Here is a 22,796-nt window from a genome sequence, read left to right as displayed (position 1 = left end):
CCTGAATGCCATGAGACTGTACATTAACGGTACTTTGTATTAAATCTTGCACAAAAGGATGTGTTGTCTTCCTCCTTCATGGAGAAACGTTAGCTTTTTCAGATGCATATGTGTGTATTCATATTCCATTTAGCATTGCTGTGGTGGTTGTATTGCATTTAGTACAAAAAAACCCTTAGCACTTAATACAGTTAACAAGAGTGAGTTATGGAAGGTCAACTTTAAACAGCATGAGTCAAAGTTGTGCAATAAGAGTGAAAATCTGACTTTATTTGTCATCATTCAACGCAATTGTAGTAAAGTTGCGGAAGGATTCAGCATCGTGATTGGTTTGTCTTTGATGACATCACTATACAAGGACAAATCATACGACACTACACACCAAAGTCCATCGATGGGGCCTCTCCCCTCTCCATCATTTACTACATCCAGATAACGAAGCCCACAGATCAAGGACCAGCTGACACACCCTTACACACACCAGTTACACATTTCTTCAGCTGTAGTTCAAACAGGAGAGACTTTGTTTTGATTTTATTGCTGAGATGAATTAAACAGTGTTTGGCCATCAGACCCCACTGAGCATGATGGGAGAACCCCCCCACTGGTGGCGGTGGAGGGATGAAGGAATTGATGGAGATCCGGTCTTGAGGGGAGCTTTACGTGAGCCCTGGATATGAGGAGGGCTTCGTCGAGTCACCTGAAATGACAGCTGTCAGGAGGAGAGACAGCAGATTTAACGATGCGCTCTGATTGGCTTGTGGAGATAGAGACGAAGGCGATAGCTGGGGAGTGAACGCCCCTTATGGGAGGGGTGCTAGTGGTGAGATAGAAATGTGTGAATGGGAGAACATCTGCTCAGCTTCATTAAGTCCCTCAGTTTTTCCTGGATGAGCTCACAGACTGGATTTTCTCTCTCAGGCGGTCCTCCCAGTCCTTGCACCAGTCCGGGCTCCGCTCCAGGTTCTGGAACCGGGTGGCCAACTTGTCCAATGCCAGCACGGCCTCCGGGAGGTCAAAGGTCAGGCCAGCCCTCTGCACGGCCGCCTGGAACTTGGCTGGAGACGCTGTGGCGATGTAACACCTGGAAAGAGTCACTTTTTTAGAACTCTTCTTCTGTAGAATGTGTGTGTGTATAAACGCGCTGCTGACCTGTTGATGGTGGCGCTGTGGGAACAGTGGTAGTGATGCCATACAGCCACAGCAGAGTGAGGACAGAGGACATACTGGTTGTCCTCCCAGCACTTCCTCATGGTCTCAAGGATGCCTTCATCACTTACTGATCCGGTGGACAACACCTGTGACAGCTTAAAGAGAAACACATCGGACAGGTGTCAGGCAGGTGACCGGGGGGGGCAGGAGTTTGGGTCCAGCGGGTGAAGTAAGAGTGGGGGTGACTGGTACCAGTTTGCGGTGGTTTTCTGGCAGGGAGTGACGATGCGATTGTTGGAACTCCTCCATCATCTTCTTCACTGGCGCTCCGTCTCGGCCCAGCAGCAGCCAGAACACCCGCTCCATGTTGTACGGGTCCTGCAGGCCAGACACTTTTCATTTGTCACGTTGGAGCCTTTATCTGAATGGCATGAAATGAATCGTCTCCAGAGTCTAACTCATGCTTCTTGGTGACCTGGTCTACCTACCTGGATGTCGATGGCGGGCGCTAACGTTTGTGTGACATCAGTCGCCATGGAGAAGTCCCCCCGGGTGACCGTCCTGTGCACGATGTCATTAGAGTTCACCATGGCCACCAGCTTCAGGGGCAGTCCCATCTGCTTCACGATGAAGCCAGCTGAGACAAGACCAGACAAAGCATTCTCATTAACCTGAGAGACACGCATGAATTGGACAATTTAGGAGTGGTTTTGGGTCCATTTCTGACTTTTTTAGGATTCAAAATGACATTTCTAACCAGAAAATTGCCATATTTGTACTCTCTGTGGGCTGATTTGATTAATTTTGGGACGATTTGGAATATTTAAGGGACCAGAGTGCATATTTACTTGAAAGAAAATGGTCCAGAGTAGAGATAATAACTCTCATCTTGTGCTCTCTATATCCAACAGTTGCAACACTACTCATGGTTTTCAAAATCAGTCAGACTAATATGGCCACACATAACTCACCTGCGATGTTCCCCGCCCCCCCAGTGGGCACCACCACCTCCAGCTCGGGCAGCTCTCCGTCCACCTGCTTCACCCCGCTGAGCTGCAGGTAAGCATAGATGAAGTGTGCCAGCTGGACCATGACTCTGGACCAGTTGACGGAGTTCAGGCTCATCAGGCCGTGAGCCCGGACCAGATCCTGGTCTGCAAACAGGCGGCGCAGAGGCTGGTCGATGTCGTCCGAGCTGCCGTCGGCTGCAGGGGGAACCACAGAGGGGACACTTGGATAAAAAGCCTCAGCTGAATGTTATGTAATGATGAATAAAAAGTCACCTGCAAACACGTGGACGTTCTCCTCCAGGCAGGTGATCATGTGTTTCTCCTGGACTGGAGTGACGCGTCCTCGGGGATAAACCACCAGCACATCCAACCCCCTGAGACCTTTCGCACTTTGGATGGCCGAGCCCCCGGTGTCTCCTGATGTACCTGGACAGGAAAACCATCAGCTGGTTTAAGGGTGGTATTGATATCAGATATTCCCCTTCATGCTGTGGATAAAGCGGGTTCCTCAGTGATCACAGGTCTTACCTACTATGACTGTAGCTCTGCGCTTCTGTTTCTGCAGGAAGTAGTCCACGAAGCGCACCGTGCAAGTCATAGCCAGGTCCTTGAAGGCTAAGGTGTCTCCGTGGAAAAGCTCCAGGACAGACAGACCGCCCTTCAGCCGGGCCACCCTCACCACCTCGGGCACTGAGAAGCCGTGCAGGGCGTCACCCACTAACCCTGAGAGCAGAGAGCAGATGTTAGCAGCAATAACATATTTTTTCCTGACTGAATTGACATTGAGTCCTCTCCTAATCATCCTCCGATACTTTAAGGTGTGCATATATGTACAATCATTATTACAGGAAGGATCAAATCAGATCAGCAGCTCTTTTAAAAGCCTCTAGTGTCTCTCCTTTAGCCTTGTAAGCAGAAGCAGCTCTGAGATCAGTCTGAAACAGTAGGTAGATCCACTGCTTGATAGATATAGGATGTGGGGGTTTCCATCTTTTTGACGGAGGTTAAACCGGCGAAAAACACCTCATGGTTTAAGAAATTCAGAGAGGCATAATCCATGTTTTGAAAAGACTGTAAAGCTCACCCTCCAGGTCCTCCCTGGGGATCAGCTGGACGGGGATGAACAGTGAGGACACCTCCACCACCAGCTCTGTGTAGTTCAGCGCCCCCCAGCTCCGTAGGGTCTCCGGGCTCAGCACAGGAACACTCTCAGGCATGAACATCCCCCCGTCCGGAGCGAAACCGGAGAACAGCACCTCCTTGAAGTCCCATCCGTGGACCCCACCCCGAGTACTGCAGTACTGCATCACACACACCTGGGGAGGCTGGGGAATAAATACTCTGGGTTATTTCAGTAGTAAGTGACATCTTCTACCCGTCATTTCCCAGAATGCACATGTAGCAGGACTACTTCTGAAAACAGGATGCAGAATATACATTTTGTTAATTGGTTTTTGACTGCAACGACTTAAGTATACAATTACTCAAACAGAGCCCTGCATAAATAGCTAAGTGTCTTACAGGATCACTTTGTCTAAAGGTAGCTTCAACATATAACATAGATCAGTCTGTCAATATGCATATTATACATACGGTTTTATTCCCATCATTGGTGAAACTTCTGTCCAGGTTTATAAAGCGTATAAATCTTCATCAAAATCTAGGTTACACTTCTAAAGCCAACTTAATTCCAACACAAGTTTGACTTATATTCGGCATTCATAATCAAATTACCTGATTTACTCCTCATTAACCCTGGGTTTGAGGTCAAATAACCGCAACATGTTTCATTATTTTGACTGTAGTTCAGATAAAAGTGTATAAATGTGTGTGGTATATTAATGTACACTACATTAAGCATGCACTACTCACCACTCTGAAGTACAAGTGATTTAAACCAAACCTTTTCCCCTAAATATCTTTTAAAGTAACTAATATACACCCTTGATGTCCGTCTACGGCACCACACTTTACACACTGAGTCGACGGTTCCAACGGAGATAAAACATGAACTTTGGAACAACCTAAGAAACGACTTACTTATTATAAATAAGCTTACGTATGATACACTATGAATGATTTACACGTCCGTGGTTTTATCCCTCATGTTGCAAACAAAGTTCATTAAATGACCACAAATGATGAGGATTTATTAACAGATAATAAGATTTCTGAAGAACAAAGCACTGTCCCTTTATGATGCAATGAGTGTTCTGTCGTGCTGTGTATCGTGGGTGTTGCTTTCACTTTTTTGCCACTGCCAAAGTCATTTTCCATATTATGTCAATTGAATAAACAATAAAGTATTCAGAATTTGAATAATGTGTCCGAAAATTCTCCTGTAACACAAGAAATTCCCAATTTGGGATCAATAAAGTATAGATCTATCTATGTAACTCAAGGATGTAAAAGGTTAAACTTCCTATCCTAAGATATAGTTCACACTTCACTGGTAAATATGATGCTGCTCCTAGTACTCTTAGTGCTACCGTCCTCAAGAACAAGACCCAGGACCCCCAGTGACACTTCAGCCTCTCTATAGACTGTATGCAATAGCTGAATGCACACTTTGCAAATAATAACTTGTCTTAATTTATTTTATTCAAGCATTGCAAGTTCTGCACAACCCTCCAAATATTTTGCACAGTTGTACACAAGCTAATCATCCACTTTCCATAACAATACTGCAAATATTTGTATTCCGTTTGACTATTCTGACTACTTTGCAATAGAGTACTGTATGTAGGTTTTGGATATATCCAGATTTCAAGGGGGAAAAATATATTTTATTCTTTGGTTATGTTTCTGATTCTCTTGTCCATGATTGGTCAATGGCTGCTAGCTCCGCCCCTTTCACATGAACGCGCTCACAGCCAGACTGAAGGACCCCTGTTGACTCACCGAGTTTAAAACAGGCGCTTAACGGGACCGCGGAGGTCTGGGTTGTTTCGCAGTGCAGGCCTCGGGTCAGGTGGAGCAGCTGGTAGAGTCAGGACCGATGCAGACTCGAAGTTGGGGGGTTTAATAACTCACTTTCTCCTCTAGTTGGTTTCAAACGCAACTTTATGTGGCCGACCCTGCACGCACATGCGCAAACGGACCCGTGACGAAGTCCGTCGATCCCACGTGACGGGCTCAGTTTGTCCCTCTGTAACATCACAGTGTTATTTATTAAAGAACATATATATATGTACATCAAACATAATACACACACCAACCATTGACATCCGGGGTACACAGGAACACACATAAAATAATAAAATATAAATAAACATTTCAAGTAAGACATATTTTTAGAAGCACATTAGAAAGTTACTTCAGGCCGTGTACATAAATCCGCAGAGCTCACCACGGTATGACTTGCTTGAGGTGAATATAATCAGCTTTGTCCTTATTGTTCGGAGTTTGAATCTCTGGTTATTGCACTTTTGTAAGTCGCTTCGGGACAAAAGCGTCAGAAATGAAATGGAATGGAAATACACATTTGGTAGGAGAAGTACTCAGGTCTTGTACTTGAGTAAAGTAGAAGTACTCAGGTCTTGTACTTGAGTAAAGTAGAAGTACTCAGGTCTTGTTCTTGAGTAAAGTAGAAGTACTCAGATCTTGTACTTGAGTAAAGTAGAAGTACCAGAGTGTAGGAATACTCTGTCACAGTAAAAGTATTCTAAATGTTCCTCCAGTGAAAGTAGAAAGTACTCTCCTCTAAATGTACTTAAAGTAGCGACAGTAAAAGTAGTCATTGTCTGATTGGTCCATTTCAGAATAATATCTCTGATCTGTTTTATAATGATTGATCATTAAAGTGTTCTCAGAGCTGGTAAAGGCGCAGCTAGTTTGAATGGCTTTGTATACTGCAGGGTAGCTGCTGGATTTACTGCAGGTGAACTACAGTCTGATTTAAGGGAGATTATATTTACCATCATTCATCCTAATCTGCCTAGCAACTAAAGGGATTAAATACATGTAGTGGAGTAGAAGTGTAAGGTAGCATAAAATGGAAATACTCAAGTAAGTATCTGAAAAAGTGTACTTAAATACAGAGCTTGAGTTACTAAGTTACTTTCCACCTCTGCTTTAATGTCAGATCAAGCCTGAATGTTTCTTGCGTCACAGCAGCTCCATTTGCAGCATCTAACCAGGACAAATATTAAGACACAATACAAGAACATTTAACACAACAACACAATGACTTAAAAAACCTCAGACCCTGTTTTGTACGTCTGACCTGGGATTTAACTCTGTACTTAAGGTTAGGATTGACTGGTGCAATGGTTACAAATCGATTATATTTACCATCATTAATCCTAATCTGTAAAGTTAGATGTCTGAAATAAGATCATTAAAAACACATCTTTTAAATGAGCTTCTTATTTGCGACACCCCACTTTTTAAATGGTCTTTTATTCTTTAAATTTGTGGTTATTTTTATATTGTTTTATTCATTTCGGTTTTGACTTGTATTTTTGTTTTACCCTTTCTATTAAGTTAACCTTTAAATCGGTTGATTTTGTTTTCCTTTGTTTTACCAAGAGGGATCACTATTTATTTGATTGCGTTTTATTTTTTATTCAGATGGAAGTAAGCTAGAATCTGGAATAACTAATCTCTTCTCTTTCCTGAGATAAATGTATTTGTATGCATGGTCTTTGTTACATAAATCAAGGTCTCAGCCAAACTGCTAATTTACATTACAAACTATTGAAATGGTGGCAGAAAAGTGAATGCATGGTAATTACAAACCTAACATCCATATGATAATTCCCTGACAATGCTAAAGGTGACACCCTTCTGTCTCTGTTGAAAGATAAGAACAGAAGAAGCTAGACGTGTATTACAGGTGTGAAGAGGCCCGGAGGCAGACAGTGAGCCAAGCAGAGACAGGTTTACTGAGAACTGAGAGATACTTCAATTATACATTTCCACTTTTACTCCACTACATTTATTAAATCCCTTTAGTTACTTTACAGATTAGGATTAATGATGGTAAATATAATCCCCTTAAATCAGACTGTAGTTCACCTGCAGTAAATCCAGCAGCTACCCTGCAGTATACAAAGCCATTCAAACTAGCTGCACCTTTACCAGCTCTGAGAACACTTTAATGATCAATCATTATAAAACATATCAGAGATATTATTCTGAAATGGACCAATCAGACAATGACTACTTTTACTGTCGCTACTTTAAGTACATTTAGAGGAGAGTACTTTCTACTTTCACTGGAGGAACATTTAGAATACTTTCACTGTGACAGAGTATTCCTACACTCTGGTACTTCTACTTTACTCAAGTACAAGATCTGAGTACTTCTACTTTACTCAAGTACAAGACCTGAGTACTTCTACTTTACTCAAGTACAAGATCTGAGTACTTCTACTTTACTCAAGTACAAGATCTGAGTACTTCTACTTTACTCAAGTACAAGACCTGAGTACTTCTACTTTACTCAAGTACAAGATCTGAGTACTTCTACTTTACTCAGTACAAGATCTGAGTACTTCTACTTTACTCAAGAACAAGACCTGAGTACTTCTACTTTACTCAAGATCTGAGTACTTCTACTTTACTCAAGTACAAGATCTGAGTACTTCTACTTTACTCAAGTACAAGACCTGAGTACTTCTACTTTACTCAAGTACAAGATCTGAGTACTTCTACTTTTACTCAAGAACAAGATCTGAGTACTTCTACTTTACTCAAGAACAAGACCTGAGTACTTCTACTTTTACTCAAGTACAAGATCTGAGTACTTCTACTTTACTCAAGTACAAGATCTGAGTACTTCTACTTTCACTCAAGTACAAGATCTGAGTACTTCTACTTTACTCAAGTACAAGATCTGAGTACTTCTACTTTTACTCAAGATCTGAGTACTTCTACTTTTACTCAAGATCTGAGTACTTCTACTTTTACTCAAGTACAAGATCTGAGTACTTCTACTTTTACTCAAGTACAAGATCTGAGTACTTCTACTTTACTCAAGAACAAGATCTGAGTACTTCTACTTTTACTCAAGTACAAGATCTGAGTACTTCTACTTTCACTCAAGTACAAGATCTGAGTACTTCTACTTTACTCAAGTACAAGATCTGAGTACTTCTACTTTCACTCAAGTACAAGATCTGAGTACTTCTACTTTACTCAAGTACAAGATCTGAGTACTTCTACTTTCACTCAAGTACAAGACCTGAGTACTTCTACTTTTACTCAAGTACAAGATCTGAGTACTTCTACTTTTACTCAAGTACAAGATCCGAGTACTTGTACTTTACTCAAGTACAAGACCTGAGTACTTCTACTTTCACTCAAGTACAAGATCTGAGTACTTCTACTTTACTCAAGTACAAGATCTGAGTACTTCTACTTTCACTCAAGTACAAGACCTGAGTACTTCTACTTTTACTCAAGTACAAGATCTGAGTACTTCTACTTTTACTCAAGTACAAGATCCGAGTACTTGTACTTTACTCAAGTACAAGATCTGAGGACTTCTACTTTTACTCAAGTACAAGATCTGAGTACTTGTACTTTACTCAAATATAAGATCTGAGTACTTCTACTTTACTCAAGTACAAGACCTGAGTACTTTTACCCACTCTGGATTCAGGAATATACAAATATCTGCATCCTGTTAGATATATGTACACATGATTTATTTAAACCCTTCAGCTGATCTCAGGTCAGTAATAACACGACTCCACAGACAGATGTGATTTATACCTTCATTCATTTTAATGCACATCTGCAAACATGTAAAAACATATATACACGTCTCATCACCGTATACAAATACATACCTTATAAAATGTGCTTACAAAATTGGAACCATGCAAGTAACTGACATAAGACAAAGAATACACACACACACGCCGCACACACACAATGAAAATAAATACATACTATTAATTGCCATCAATTAATTAGTAATGGTCTCTTGAAAATACCCCCCCCCCCCAAAAAAAGATGAATGCTAAATGTGTTTGTTTTGGAGTTAGAAAGCGAGCTCTTCTTGTAACTGAACAGAATATTCTGGATGTAGAGTCGATCTCCAGCTTCAGCTTTACACATGATGACGTTCAGGACGTTCAGGGAGCAACCAACGCATGGATCATATTGAAATGAGCACTCCTCTCTGACTGAGGTTTAGACCTAATGATCGCACGATTCCCTGGACCATGTGTGTGTAATCCTAACCCTGACAATGATATCCAATACTCCTCTCGGTTGAATGAACGAGCATTTCTGGCTGAATTGTTCCTTACTGTTGAGAGTAAACAGAGCATCACACAGACAACCCTCAACAATATTACAAAAACATTTTAATAGTGTGTTTAATAAACATTTGATCTTCGGTCGAGGACAAACAGAGAAGAGAAGCATCGACGGTGTGCTTATTAAAATGGAACAGAAATACTCGAGTCGCTCTGGAAATTATATCAGTTTCCACTCCGGCATGCACTGTATATGAAAGCTCGTATTTAAAAAAAAGAAGCAGTATGTACAAAGTGAAATGACACAGCTTGAGATTCCATTTCACCCTTTTTCATATTCATGTGTGTGAGCATTTCATCCCGACGTTCATAGAGAGCCTTCAGTTTGAACTAAATGCTTCATTGAGTCACCTTCATCACGACGGCAAGGCTGGATATTTTTACAACATGGCAGAATATGTTTGCAGATACACATTTACATTCAAATGTTAAGCTTTATAGTTATAGTGTGTACAGAACTCAAAATCAAACCATGAGAGAGATGTGAATCACCGTGCTGCTCTTCACACTGAACACCATCAGGCTCAGGGGTCAGCGTTTAGCCTAGCTAGAATATAAACTCAAAAACACAATAAAGTGCAGCTTGTTAAGAGAGGTCAGAGTTGGGGTTTCGTGTTAATCATCAAGTGAGGAGGGTTTAAACACCTTTTCTGTTCCTGTAAATGCTAATAAACAAGTGAGGTAAGCATACTAGAACATATTCTCCAGTCCAGAGTCACATGCTATGTATGCTACCCGTTTGGAGCTACCATAACGTAGTCAAATAAGGTAGCCTTTAATACACAAGTTCATGACATATGCTTATGGAGTTGTATTGACATAATGCAAGCATGTGGTGGGTCTTTCCAGCTGTTTATCATTTGATAATGCAATAGAAAATACTGTCCAAAGAGGTTATTCTAGTGTCTTGTTTCTTATTTTTATTGCACAGGGCAGATAGAATAATCTAACTCAAATCTTCTCACGTGAAAGTGCATGCAACTCCACCCACACCTGGACCTTTCATGGTTTGTATATCATTGTTGGCCAACACATATGTCTTCATTTCCCTTCTACACTACATTAAAGTTCGATATTAGGTGGTAAATCTCTTTTTCTGTTGCTGACTGGATGAATCCCCAGCACCAGGGATTCATGCACAGCTGGTGTTGAGGTCAGAATGCTAATCCTTTCTTTTCAAATTTAAATCAGAGTTTTTTGGTTAATTCAACACTTAATCTACTTCAACTGCAGGAGGTCTTTCAACACATCGACTCCTTTGGTAATTATACGAAAACATGGTTCTGTTAAGTACCGAAATCAGTCCTACTGCACTGCATTCAACATGTAGAATAATCTGCTGTAATGCTTTAATACTTCATACCATCCTGTGCTGCAGAGACCCTCGTAAACCCAGGTTGGTATTCCTGTTCAGTGTGAAAGCAGCGCCACAGATTCCTCCTTCCTTCTCTCAAAGTAACGTGATTTTATGGAAATGCTTCACATTACATTTCCAATGGAACAAAAGGCATTGTGTTGAGACATTACACTCGGGGAATAAAGGTTTTAAGGAGAGTAATAATGAAATATTCAACAACCCAGGCGCACAGAAACACCGTCTCCTGTTGCACATGATTAAACCGATAAGGCTGAATAAAAAACACCCCTCAGAGAACAAGCATGCACTATTGCTCAGCATCTGCATTGGGCTGCAGAGGGGGGGGGGGGTAACTCCTGTTAAACATTCTGTAACTGTAGTGTAATGGAGCTCCTGTCCCTCAGATGCTCAGTGTATCATGATCTGAGAAGGGTCCATGGGGGGCGGGGGGTGGCTGAGACACGAGGAGGAACACCTGCCTTTTCCCAGAATACATTGAGAAGCAGGCGGCATCAAAAATAGTCCCTTAAACTTCTCCACAGCAGCCCCCACTGACCAATCATAAGACATCAAGGTAAAAAAAAAAAACGAAGAATGCTGGGTCTGTGTCCGAACCCACCACTGATCAAGTCCTCCGACAACAACACGTTTGACACGACAACGACTCGTAATGTTCGAACGCTCACCTTCCACGAGGAGGCAGGAGGAGGAGGGGAGGGGAGGGGGGTGGGGTCGACAGGTTAGGACGTATCCCGCAGATCTTTGGCCTTGATCAGGATCGTGTTGACATCTGAGATGGGGTAATCCTGAGGGAACGTCAGAGGAAGTCAGACCTGGCACATCAATAAAAAGCTTTGGGTTTTTTAGGTTTATTAACAGCCTCACCTGCAGGAGTCTCATGTTCACTGTGAAGTCTCCGGCCAGTAAATTATCTCGGATGAGTCTGTGAACAGAAACCAGGATTCATATGAAGACTTAAGAGCATCTGTGCAGTAATCCTGACACACCAACATACAAACTGAAGTGGGAACTATTAAGGAAGAAGTTCTCCCCCCTGCCTTGTACATTTATACATAAAAGCTGTGAAAACTGCAGCTAATGTTCCATTTTTACACTTTGCACAGTCATCCCACAGGCTGTATGTTTGACCCCCCCCCCTGACTGTGAGAGTGCAGAGAGCTTACATGAGCATGGCGCAGCAGACCAGGATGAGGAAGTGGAATCTGTCCAGGTCGGAGAACAGCGTGTCCCAGATCCGGATGACGTCGGGCAGCAGGAACTCCTGAGACAGCAGCAAGGTCAGCCAGCGGAAAGTGAAGTACTGCGGTTTGATGTTCTGCTCCTCCTGTGGGGGGGGGGGGGGACAATGAGACACAAGACACTGCTGTTTTAAGATAGCTGTGAATGTTATCCTTTAGAAAGATTCAGATTGTTTAGCTTCCTCCATGTTCTCCAGAAGTGTTGCTGTGTGTTTTATGGCATAAAGTCAAATAGATCCTGTTCTAATATTTAACAACAGTTTTATCATTTAGATTCAAGCTGAAGAAACAAGTCTCCAACATTGCTTCGTTCACAGAGGGAACCCACAGACAGAACGTTCCTATCACGTCCCAGAAGGAGCAGGAAGTAGGAGGGATGAGCGTACCAGCTTGAGGAAGAGCTCCAGGTCGCGCTCTCGGAGCATGGAGTACACGCTCTCCATCTTGTAGGTGATCCCGCACTGAGAGTCGTCCAGGCTCTTGATGAAGTTGTCCCTGTTCTCCGACATCAGGTTGGTGAAACAGAAGAAGGTATCTGCCTCTGCGTGCTCTGAGGAATAAAGAACACACATGTTGATGTCAACTTTCTACACACGTAACACAACCTGGGATGTGGTGGGAGGCTACCGACCTTTCCACTGGCTGTTGGGGTCCGTGGCGAAGGTGTAGTAGATCGGCCCCACTATCTCATTCATGCCCTGAACGTAGGCGATCCCCGGGTTGAGTTTGGCATAGATGAAGAGGATCCGCTCCACCACCTCCCAGTGGGCTTCGCTGCCGCTGGGCAGCACCTCGTACTCGTTGGAGGGGTACAGGTTCAAGGATTTGCCGGGGGAGCTGACCTGGGGGATAGTCAGGTTACAGAGAGCGGTCGTCACCAGTGTTACACTCAATTCTGATTGGTCAATTTGGACATTTCAGAGATTGTTTATACTCCTAGTTACAAAAACACACACACACACACACACACACACACACACACACACACACACACACACACACACACACACACACACACACACACACACACACACACACACACACACACACACACACACACACACACACACACACACACACACACACACACACACACACACACACACACACTCTTACATTGGTGACTCCACTGCGGTTGCGGTTCACGGTTTGTGCTTTCAGCGTGGTTTGTTCCACTCGTCGCCGCAGCGTCTCATAATCGTTCTGGGGGTCCAGGATCAGCTGGCAGGGGTACTGTGTGGGCCGCTGGAAGAACGCCATGTCCGGGTACAGCCGCCTGCAAACAACCACCCGTCAGCTCTCCTCCGCTCTAACTGTTGCTGTACTCAAGACTTCACAACCACTCACAGATCTTTAAGTAACCTTTGGAAAAACCCTACCTTACGTCCTTGTCAATTTGGAGCAGAATTTCATTGTCTTTGAAGTAGTTGTTCCACCTGCTGTCTGGGTTTGGATTTAGAGGCTGAAAAAAACCACAGAAACACCTGTGATCTAAAGGCAAGGTGAGCTGTTTCATCTGTTCATTTCACTATTTATTGAGAGCTGGTTTTCATCTTTCATCTGTCAGTGTGATACTGAAATTGTGTCACAAATCTTTCCACTTTTCTTCAGACTGCTTGCAGCAATGATGCCTTAAAGAGTGAAGACTGAATGCCAATAATGAACATTTGAACCATTTAAAATGTCTTTAAGTTACACATATGTTTGAGATCTATGAGAGCTTTGTGTCTTACAGATGTGTGTGTGGTGTGTGTGTGTGTGTGTGTGTGTGTGTGTGTGTGAGTCTGGGAAACTGTTCTAAATAATACTTAGGCAAACAGCTGATCAGCCTCTGGGGTATGTTAGCTGTATCATGCTGCTAAACAGACGATACACAAACAATAATCACTTCCTTTGCAGTATACTCCAAAACAAAAGCTAAGTACAGTAGAGTCTTGTATGGTCTTGCTTCTCCGATAAGTGTGTGTCTGCACACTCAAACCTTCACACAGACACCATGTTCAGTTCCTAGTGAACATAGGCAGATGTGTGTTTGAGTCAGCCCCCGGCCACACCGCCTCTTACAAGCTAATCTTTACCGTTCTTCTGCATTGCCTGTTGTTTTTTGCTTACTTGTGATGGTGATAGCAGCCATTGGACTTATGACCAAAGTGCACTCCACTTCACACAGCATGGCTTTATTGAATCAGGCCTCATTTCAGTTTAACACCGGCTGGGGGAAAAGGAAAACCATAAGCAGGCAGACTGGACTCACATGGTCCTCCATCGTCACATCTTCTCTGGAGAGGCCCAGGTTGGCTTTGGCGATGCCCGGCTGGATGATCATCTCTTTTAGGAACTGGGTGTACACCTCCCTACGAGAGACACAGCACAACACAGCAGGAAGTGGTTACAAGTACCGTTAAAAGAGTCCATCTAGTCCCAGACTGGCTTCAAAACACTTATTAGCAGTAGTGCTGCAGACTATCAAACAATTAATAAATAAACCAGTTGACAAATATTAATCACCAGGTAACGTGAAGGTATCTTTAAGACATTTATCGAAACACCAAAGACTCTATAATTATTTTAGATGTTGGATAATGGAGATTTCATTTAGGGCTTCTAGGACATCTTGATGGTATATTTTGACAAAGTTATAGACTGGATAAATCATCTGTAATTGAAATGAATTATCAATGATCACCAAACTATATCACAATTGAAACTCTGCTTCCAAATCTGAAGGAACATTGGTATGAATAACAGCCTCATGCCTGGTGAGTCACACATGAGAAAGGTGAGTGTTTCTTTTATTTTTAGCTGGGTAACGATATTAGCTAATGTCATTTGCTAGGCTGATTGCTAGCAGCTGAAATTATGGTCGCCTAGAGACACAAATAAAGACTTCTACGTGCTCTTTGATCAAGTTTTACCAGGTGCTACCAACCTCTGCTTTTTGAGGAAAGACTCCCATAATGTCTGATCGGGAGGGAGATAGTTGAGAAGGATCTGAAAGGAGAGCAAAACAATCACAGTCAGAATATTACGTAAATCCTTTAGGTTTCCCACTGGAAATAGTAGATTTCACATTGCATTTTTAACCCAGACCGTGAAACTAGCTGCTGTATTTTGCCAGAGATATGTGTTGCAGAGTTAAATTGTCAACTACAGTTACAGTATGCCCAAAGACATCCATAGTCATCCTCAATCCTGCTCCCTTCATCAGCTGTTCCCAGTCGGACCCCGGTGTAGAGTAAGTACACACTGACTCTGTGTGTGATCATAATAAAGGTTTAAGAGTTTAATTGTGAGTTGATTTTGGGGCTTGTCCAAAAACTACTATTGACAGAGGGTGTTGTATGCTGTATAGCCTGTAAAACCCCCTCAAATGAATGTGTAACTTCGGATATTGGACCATATAAAAAACATTTGACTGACTGCGCAGTAATACCTGCAGACTGCATCATGATGTTATTTGTAATGATATTTTTCTGAATGACAGCAGCCCACAAATGGAGAGGAAGAGGTGATCAGGTAAATGTGTAGCAGGTGTTAATAAACATCAAGATCAAGTCTCATGGAGGCATTTTCAATTATTTTCTGCAGCTATAAGTGGGATTGCAGTGCTAGGACCCAGATCTACAGAGCGTCTAATAGCAGCTAAAAAGAATGAGAGGTTTATCATACCAACACTCAAGTTCTTGCATGGTGCACAACAGTTTACTTACTTTCCAACAAAGGGCTCGTATGCCTCCTTCAAATGGGATTCCTGGGTTGAAGAAAGAAAAGGACGGTCAAATACAGAACAATTAAATACTTACACAAATAGAGATTAAGATGTTAGAGTTACCGCTGAAGCACAGCTCCCTCAGCGTCTTCAGATTGATGTTCTCTTCACTCAGTGCTACTTTGAATTCCTGTATTCTGAAATAAGACAGGAGGTTAGCACCAGTTTAATATATGATGTTCTGATGAGTACTCTTAAGAAACCACTGTCACCGTACGATACAGTAAAATAAATGAATTTATAATGAGTTATAGAGAGTATGGGATGGGATGGTATATATAGAAGGAATGAATACATCAAAACATATCAGATATCTGCACAATGACTGCTTTTACTTTTGGTACTTTAAGTACATTTTGATGAGAATACTTTTGTACTTTTACTTGAGTAACATTTTGAATACAGGACTTTTACTTGTACCAAAGTATTCTTACACTCTGGTACTTCTACTTTACAAGTACAAGATCTGAGTACTTGTACACCTGTCTGTTTCCCCCCTTGCAGTGTCAGCTAATGGAGCTAGCTGGATATGTCAGCTAACAGTTAGCCTTAAGGAAGTACGGTGTGTCAGCTGATGTGCTAACAGGGAGCTAGCCTACCTAGCTACATGAAACGATGAAGTTGCAGTGTTTGTTACCGTTATGTTTGTATCTTGACATTACATTTAAGACCACATGAGGACTACCACATTTATTATCTTTGCATGTATTGCCTTACACATGTCTTTTGTTTGATTAGCTGGGCTGCTGCTAGCTAGACAGTGAAGTTATTGTCAGTTAGCAGTTAGGATGCTAGTGGCTACAGTACATGATGTAGCAGCCGTTAGTGAATGTCATGCACATCACGCTCAAACACACCTTCAGATGTGTCCTACCTGTTTTTGTAAGCAGTAGTCATGACTGAGCAGGCGGTGGTGTATTCCTTTAACTGTTTCCAAATAGGATTGAAGAATTGGCCAGAGGGAAGTCCTCTCCTCTCACTTCCGTCTTGACAACAACACTGTGGGCTGCTCCATGGTGGGGATCAGTGACAGGTCCACAGGGGCGGTGCTCCTGTTGAGCATACGTTGTTTTGCTAGGGCAAAGATGAGACTGTTATTAAAGTTGGCCTCTGTTTTACAGCATAAAGGGTAGATTTACATTGCAAGAAAAGAAAAGATGTTCTAATGTTTCAAAGAGTTAAGAAAATTAAGAAGTGAAGTTCATTTTTGGCAAGTCAAGAATACATGTGCCAGTTACAAACAAGAAAGTGCAAATCCTTTTATATCTAAAGAGTCAAAGGTCAGTCCCAATTTTGCTAATGTATTATTTCAGGATGATCATATTTTGGTACTTTCATACTTCACTTTGACCTCATGTTATCTCAAAAAAGCCCACCAAAGTCATGGTGAAAAAATCATATTTAAATATCCCTGCCCTGAGGTTCAAACATAGCAGGATATTTAAGTGGCAAGTTTGGTCATTCTCACTTTCTGAATCCTGCTGCTGGAGTACTGCATTATTGTTTTGGTAGTAGTCTAACCAGTCCAACAGAATCAGTCTTATTAAGAATGTATGTCAAATGATAATTGTATCCCTCCTCAAAGAAAATAGTAAAACATGCATTCTTGTACTTAGGAGGGGACTTTGACGGGGGATTACTCAAAAAGTACACAGTAAAAGTATTCTATAGTCTTTGTGAAAGTTGTCTAACCTCAACTGATTCCAGCTATATCAGTCTCATAAGTGGCTTGTTTTTGTACTCAAAGGGGAACTTTGACAGAGGATTACTCTAAAAGTACAAAGTAAAAGTACTTCATTTTATTTTTGGTAGTAGTCTAACTAGTACTGAGTCCAACAGAATCAGTCTCATTGAAAATGTCAAACAATCATTTTATCTCTCATCAAAAATAGCAAATATTGGGTTATCTTTGAACTGTCTAACAAGGCAGAGAGGTAGAACCTTTATTTTGAAAAGTACAACGCAAACATGGGACACACTAGCCAATCAGAAGCAAGGAGGCGCAGGAGACCCACCCACCGATGAAACCGAAATAGAGTGATTGAAAAGACAGAAAACGACCCGTTTCTGGTTTCTAGTTGTTTCAATTACACCTAAACACAAACGGTTAACAGGCACATTGATCATTCAATACATACATTCATAGAACAAATGGCAAATACTCCATTCGAAGCCTAAAATGGAGCAACTGCAGGATTCAGAAAATACCCGGATCATGCTTACATACAGAGCATGCGCACTTGAGTGTTCCATTAAGCCCCGCCTCCGATCTCCCGCTCTTGGTTCAGTCGAATGAATGGAGAGAGAAAATAACTCTGGATTCAGCTTTTTATGTTTTTTACAACTTTTAAACCATCATGAGTTAAATGAGGGCAATACAAGTCACAGTGCGTGGTAGTTTATTAACCCAAAAAAAGAGTGATAGATGGCTCTGCTCAATATAAGTCAATTGGGAAAGGTGTAGTACCACCGTTTGCCCACTGGGGTCAGTTGAAAAAACCGGCTTCAACAGCATGCGTTACTTATGATGCCTTCCATGCCCACAAATAGGTCGTAAATTTGAATAGCAAGCGCAAGGCAAAAAGATAAAGATGTATCCGAAGATTCATTATTTCACATTAACTGTGTTTATTGTGTAAAACATACCATCAACCGTGTGAATAATTAGTATTACTCTATCTGGGATATGTGTTGGTTTAGTAATTTCCAAAACATGTATTTCCAAACATGCTAACATTTGCACTTCATTGTTAAGTTAGTATTGATTATCTCAACCAGACCACATCGATTCAAGATGTTGAGATGCACAGCTCATTACGGCTTTATTGCCATTAAAAGAGTTTCTTTAAAGTATAGTATGTGATAATTAAGGTCATTTTCAGTGACCGTGGTGTAACTAAAGGGTTACTGTGCGCACTTAAACGCAGCACCATACTACCATGGGTTCATCCTATTGACGTAGGAAAAGCTGGTTCTTGTGGTAGTGTTATTATAGATACATCTAAAATATATACAATGAAAACAAATACCTTAGAACAGATGGAGTACCATTGTAGTTTCTGTGAATTAGGAGAAAAAAACCATTTTTCATTCAATGAATATTACGAATGGGAAAATCTTACATCCATAAGGAGAGACGGACTGGCTCCGAAATAATGCCATACTACAGTCAAAAACTACAGCAATATGGCACCAAGTTAAAAATACAACTCTAGATAAATCGAGTAGTTGATGTACTGTAGTTGACTTTGAAATGAAATGAATAAAATGAATGTGTCATTTTATTTGAATTCATATCAACTAATATTAGTACATTTTCCATGTTTAATAAATGTCTCTTTCGGCCCATGACTTGAACAGTTTCGTGTCTATATCATTATAAAGTATGATGTTATGTTCATGTATATTTAAACACTTTATATAAGCGTTAATATGCAGTTCCTAACGTCCACACTAGAGGACACTGTGACAATGTAATTCGATGGATAGTACCAGATAATTTCCTGTCTCCTGTGAGCTTAGTGTTATGCATTTATATTTTAAATAGCTAAAATAATACATCAAGGAAGATAACGAACATCTGTAGAAATACAAAACGCAGTAAGCAAGGGCGTTATTTGTAAACGTTGGGCAACGTTAGATTTAAAATGTCGACACACTTTGACGAACGTAATGGCTTTGTTGTCAAATCTCGCGAGAGTTTGTCGATAAGACACATTTGTCTCGAACAAAGACCCCTATCCCCCTGATTTATCCGTCTAAAAAATGCAATGTTAATGTCACAATGTATGATAGATATGTGTCATTTGAAATATGTTTCATTTTGTGAGTATTGTTGGAAACAGCTTGTTATATTTATGTGTTAACGTTCACTTCTTACAGTGCTTATTCTTCTTCTTTGTCGAGCTTTGGGGCGGTTTGCATCCATCTTAATGGTACATTACCGCCACCTTTCTGTTCCCGAGTGAGGATCAGACAACAGTCATAATTCACATTGTAAATCCCTCAGAATAATATAAAATGGAGGAAAAAATAATAAATAACACCTACAATCATATGAAAGAGCCCCCGTACACTGAAATATAACAGTGCCTGATCTGTGATTTAATTTCCCTCATTAGAATTTAATTCCCGCTTTTTCCCCGAAGGGGCGGGGCTATACAGGGCGGATCCCACGTGGTACCGTCACCGGATATTGCCCTCAGTGCGGCCTTAAAGATCGATGAGTCCGTTCCATGCGTCTCATTCCTAAGCCGTCTCTACGACTACCACCCGCGTCCTCCTCCTGCAGCTCCCGCTTTTCAGATTCTATAGTCTCCTACTACTGAAAAGCTCAAAACTACTCAAAGAACATGTCGGACGAAGGGAAACTGTTCATCGGTGGCCTCAGCTTCGACACCAACGAGGAGTCTCTGGCTTCGGCCTTCGGCAAATATGGCACCATCGAGAAGGTGGACGTGATCAGAGACAAAGAGACCGGGAATTCCCGCGGTTTCGGCTTCGTTAAGTACGACAACGCCGAGGATGCCAAAGACGCGATGGACGGCATGAACGGAACCACCCTCGATGGCCGGTCAATCCGCGTCGATGAGGCGGGAAAAGGCGGCCGTGCTAGGGGAGGATCATTCGGTGGCGGCGGCGCCCCTCGTGGAAGAGGCGGATTCGGCCGCGGAAGAGGCGGATATGGCGGCGGTGAGAGAAGCTACGGAGGCGGTGAGAGAAGCTACGGAGGTGGCGAGAGAAGCTACGGAGGCGAGGGACGGTCCGGCGGTGGTGGCCAATACAGATCCGGCGGCGGTAGCGGAGGCGGCGGCGGATACTCAGGAGGCGGCGGCTACAGAGACAACAGAGGCCAGGGTGGCTACAATGACCGCTCATCTTACCGCGATGGATACGAATAAAGCATCCCCCCCCCCCCCCCCTGTATCAAGATCATCACTTCAGGCCGGCTGTATTTCAAAGATGGCTCCTCCAGATGAAGAAAAAAAATGTCCACGTGTTTTTTGCTGACCTTAGTTTTGTAGTTCTGTTGTATTAGCTCGAGCATCTTTAGCACAAAAGAATATAGCCATGAGGTTTTTTTCATTCCTTAACAAAAACCATGTTACGATTTAAGAAGTTCAAGACTCTTTTTGCTTAATTTGGAAATAAAAGTTCGTTTTGTTAAAACTAAAAACATGCATCTGTAATCTGAATAGCTCTGTGAAAGTCCACATTTTTGCGACTGAACAATGGCTCGCCACGTGGCTTCTCGTTGATTAGCCGCTAGCAATGCTAAAAGACTTAGCACGTGATTCCTGATTTTTGATTCCTTTTTTTATTTTGTTCTTTTTGTATTGAAATACCCGACTCTGAATAGTGTTCGCTTTGACTGCTTTTCCTTTTTTTGCCGAATTCCCCTCTCAGTCTCAATGGCCGACCACATCTTGCCAGATTTTAAACTGAGAGGAACGATTTCCGATTAAGCTTAGAAACAGACTTTTGGGGGGTTTGATGCTAAATTCCCGGTTACTTTTCCAACCTTATTTTCCAGACTGAACCACACATCCGAAAAGACTGTTCCTGAAGTTGCATCCTGCAGCGTGCAACAGTCTGTCCTTTCCTCTGTGCTCTGCTCACCATCTGCATTTTAAATGTGCTGTAAAATGGACTAATCTTGTTTAAGTGATCGAAAATGTAACTTCGTTTCCCCAAAGTAATAACTCAACCGGGATCGGTTTTGTACTTTTTGTTCTTTGTATGATCAACCGTTTTTTAATTTCTTTGTCAGTTTGGCTTCATTGAGCCTATTAAACATACTGTGGAAAAAAAATAAAGATACTCTATACTAAGACTTTCTAAATCCTCATTGTCTTTCCTTATATTTACTTGGTTTTATCTAATTATAGGTTCAATAATTACAAATGGTACACATTTTATGGTGGATAAAATAAACGGTCTTTAACCTTAATGTGGAATTATAGCATGCCATTAAATCCAAAATATTTTCAGACTAGTGCAACATCACTCAACTAAAACAATAGGTGCTCAAATTCTATCAAAGGTAAATAACCAAGTCTCAATTTACTTGTAAATCTGCTAACCTAAAATGCACCTTTACTACAACCAGTGCCAACAAAGCTCTCCTAAAATAGCAAACCATAACTTAGAGGGAACAATGCTGCCAAAATAAAGGTGTTCTCTTAAAACTAAAATATGAAATTGAAAGCACACGTGTTCTCTGTGGGCTCTGGGTAATTTAATGGCATATTAGGTTTTAAACGACTGCTTTGGGACAGCATTTTACACCTTTGGCTCTATTTCACCAGTCACATGGGCCCTGGGACTTCTAACGTTTAAAATACAAAGCATTGATAATGGATTACACTTTAATGGGAATTAGTGCATGAGGTGGTCAAATGCATCTTAAAGGTTAAGTCTAGTCCGCTCAAATTCTGTTGAGACCTTTTTTAGACCCAAAATGCTCGTTACAACAAGGGGAATAAAACCCCTTAGATTTTTCTCAAATAAGGTTAAATGATACCAATCATTTCATTAGCCTTGCTTCCTCCTGTGAGAGTTATCAGTTAAAACAAGCACATGAGGAATGAGGGGCTTTTGTTTTCTAGTGGATCCCTGGCATCAGTGATCTGTATCTTAGCTCACCTTAGTGCTTAAAGTCACACACTTTGGTTTCATGTGTTTTTGAGCCCTGTGCATATATTAAATACGTATTAGTATTCAGCTTTAAGCAACAAAGGAGCCACGGGAGAGCAGCGGGTCGGAGGCGGTAATTTAGAGGAGAACAAAACAATGGAGTCAAGTATTTTTATTCAAAATCCACTTTTTCTTCCTCAAATAGCATTGCAATCACTTCCTTTAAAATACATTTACAGAAAGTTCATACATGTTGACTTCAGGAACAATTCATCGAACAGAAAACAATATTTATATCCTAAAAAGACTGTTTGAAGGGAGGCTTCAGTTCTTCTGTAGGCT

The 22,796-nt window shown here is 41.7% G+C and overlaps 3 protein-coding genes across 4 annotated transcripts; 1 reads left to right on the top strand and 2 right to left on the bottom strand.

Moving 5' to 3' along the window:
• Positions 1-249: 249 nt before the first annotated feature.
• Positions 250-5,255, bottom strand: thnsl2 (threonine synthase-like 2). 2 transcript variants are annotated; one of them, XM_063889004.1, is made up of 9 exons: positions 5,064-5,255; positions 3,247-3,487; positions 2,691-2,885; positions 2,436-2,588; positions 2,124-2,357; positions 1,641-1,789; positions 1,405-1,530; positions 1,153-1,307; positions 250-1,084 (listed from the first exon to the last, which is right to left on the bottom strand). In XM_063889004.1, the coding sequence occupies exons 2-9, from the start codon at positions 3,467-3,469 to the stop codon at positions 877-879; spliced, it is 1,443 nt and encodes a 480-aa protein (XP_063745074.1). In that variant the 5' UTR covers positions 3,470-3,487; positions 5,064-5,255; the 3' UTR covers positions 250-876. The 2 variants fall into 2 exon arrangements, with proteins under 2 accessions (XP_063745074.1, XP_063745073.1); XM_063889003.1 differs by lacking the exon at positions 5,064-5,255 and adding an exon at positions 4,035-4,145.
• Positions 5,256-8,872: 3,617 nt separating this feature from the next.
• Positions 8,873-16,843, bottom strand: tbc1d13 (TBC1 domain family, member 13). Its single transcript, XM_063888851.1, has 12 exons — positions 16,693-16,843; positions 15,882-15,955; positions 15,760-15,800; positions 14,979-15,040; positions 14,304-14,403; positions 13,429-13,511; positions 13,166-13,325; positions 12,681-12,891; positions 12,436-12,599; positions 11,975-12,135; positions 11,676-11,733; positions 8,873-11,596 (listed from the first exon to the last, which is right to left on the bottom strand). The coding sequence occupies exons 1-12, from the start codon at positions 16,713-16,715 to the stop codon at positions 11,531-11,533; spliced, it is 1,203 nt and encodes a 400-aa protein (XP_063744921.1). The 5' UTR covers positions 16,716-16,843; the 3' UTR covers positions 8,873-11,530.
• Positions 16,844-20,014: 3,171 nt separating this feature from the next.
• On the top strand, positions 20,015-21,651 carry cirbpb (cold inducible RNA binding protein b). Its single transcript, XM_063888852.1, has one exon. It carries the CDS (start codon positions 20,171-20,173, stop codon positions 20,717-20,719), a length of 549 nt encoding a protein of 182 aa, XP_063744922.1. The 5' UTR covers positions 20,015-20,170; the 3' UTR covers positions 20,720-21,651.
• The last annotated feature ends 1,145 nt before the right edge of the window (positions 21,652-22,796 follow it).

This window comes from Eleginops maclovinus, chromosome 8, assembly GCF_036324505.1.
Source record: "Eleginops maclovinus isolate JMC-PN-2008 ecotype Puerto Natales chromosome 8, JC_Emac_rtc_rv5, whole genome shotgun sequence".
NCBI classification, from domain to species: Eukaryota; Metazoa; Chordata; class Actinopteri; order Perciformes; family Eleginopidae; genus Eleginops; species Eleginops maclovinus.
Note: the sequence above shows the minus strand (reverse complement) of the source record. Positions and strands in the feature narration are given on the sequence as shown.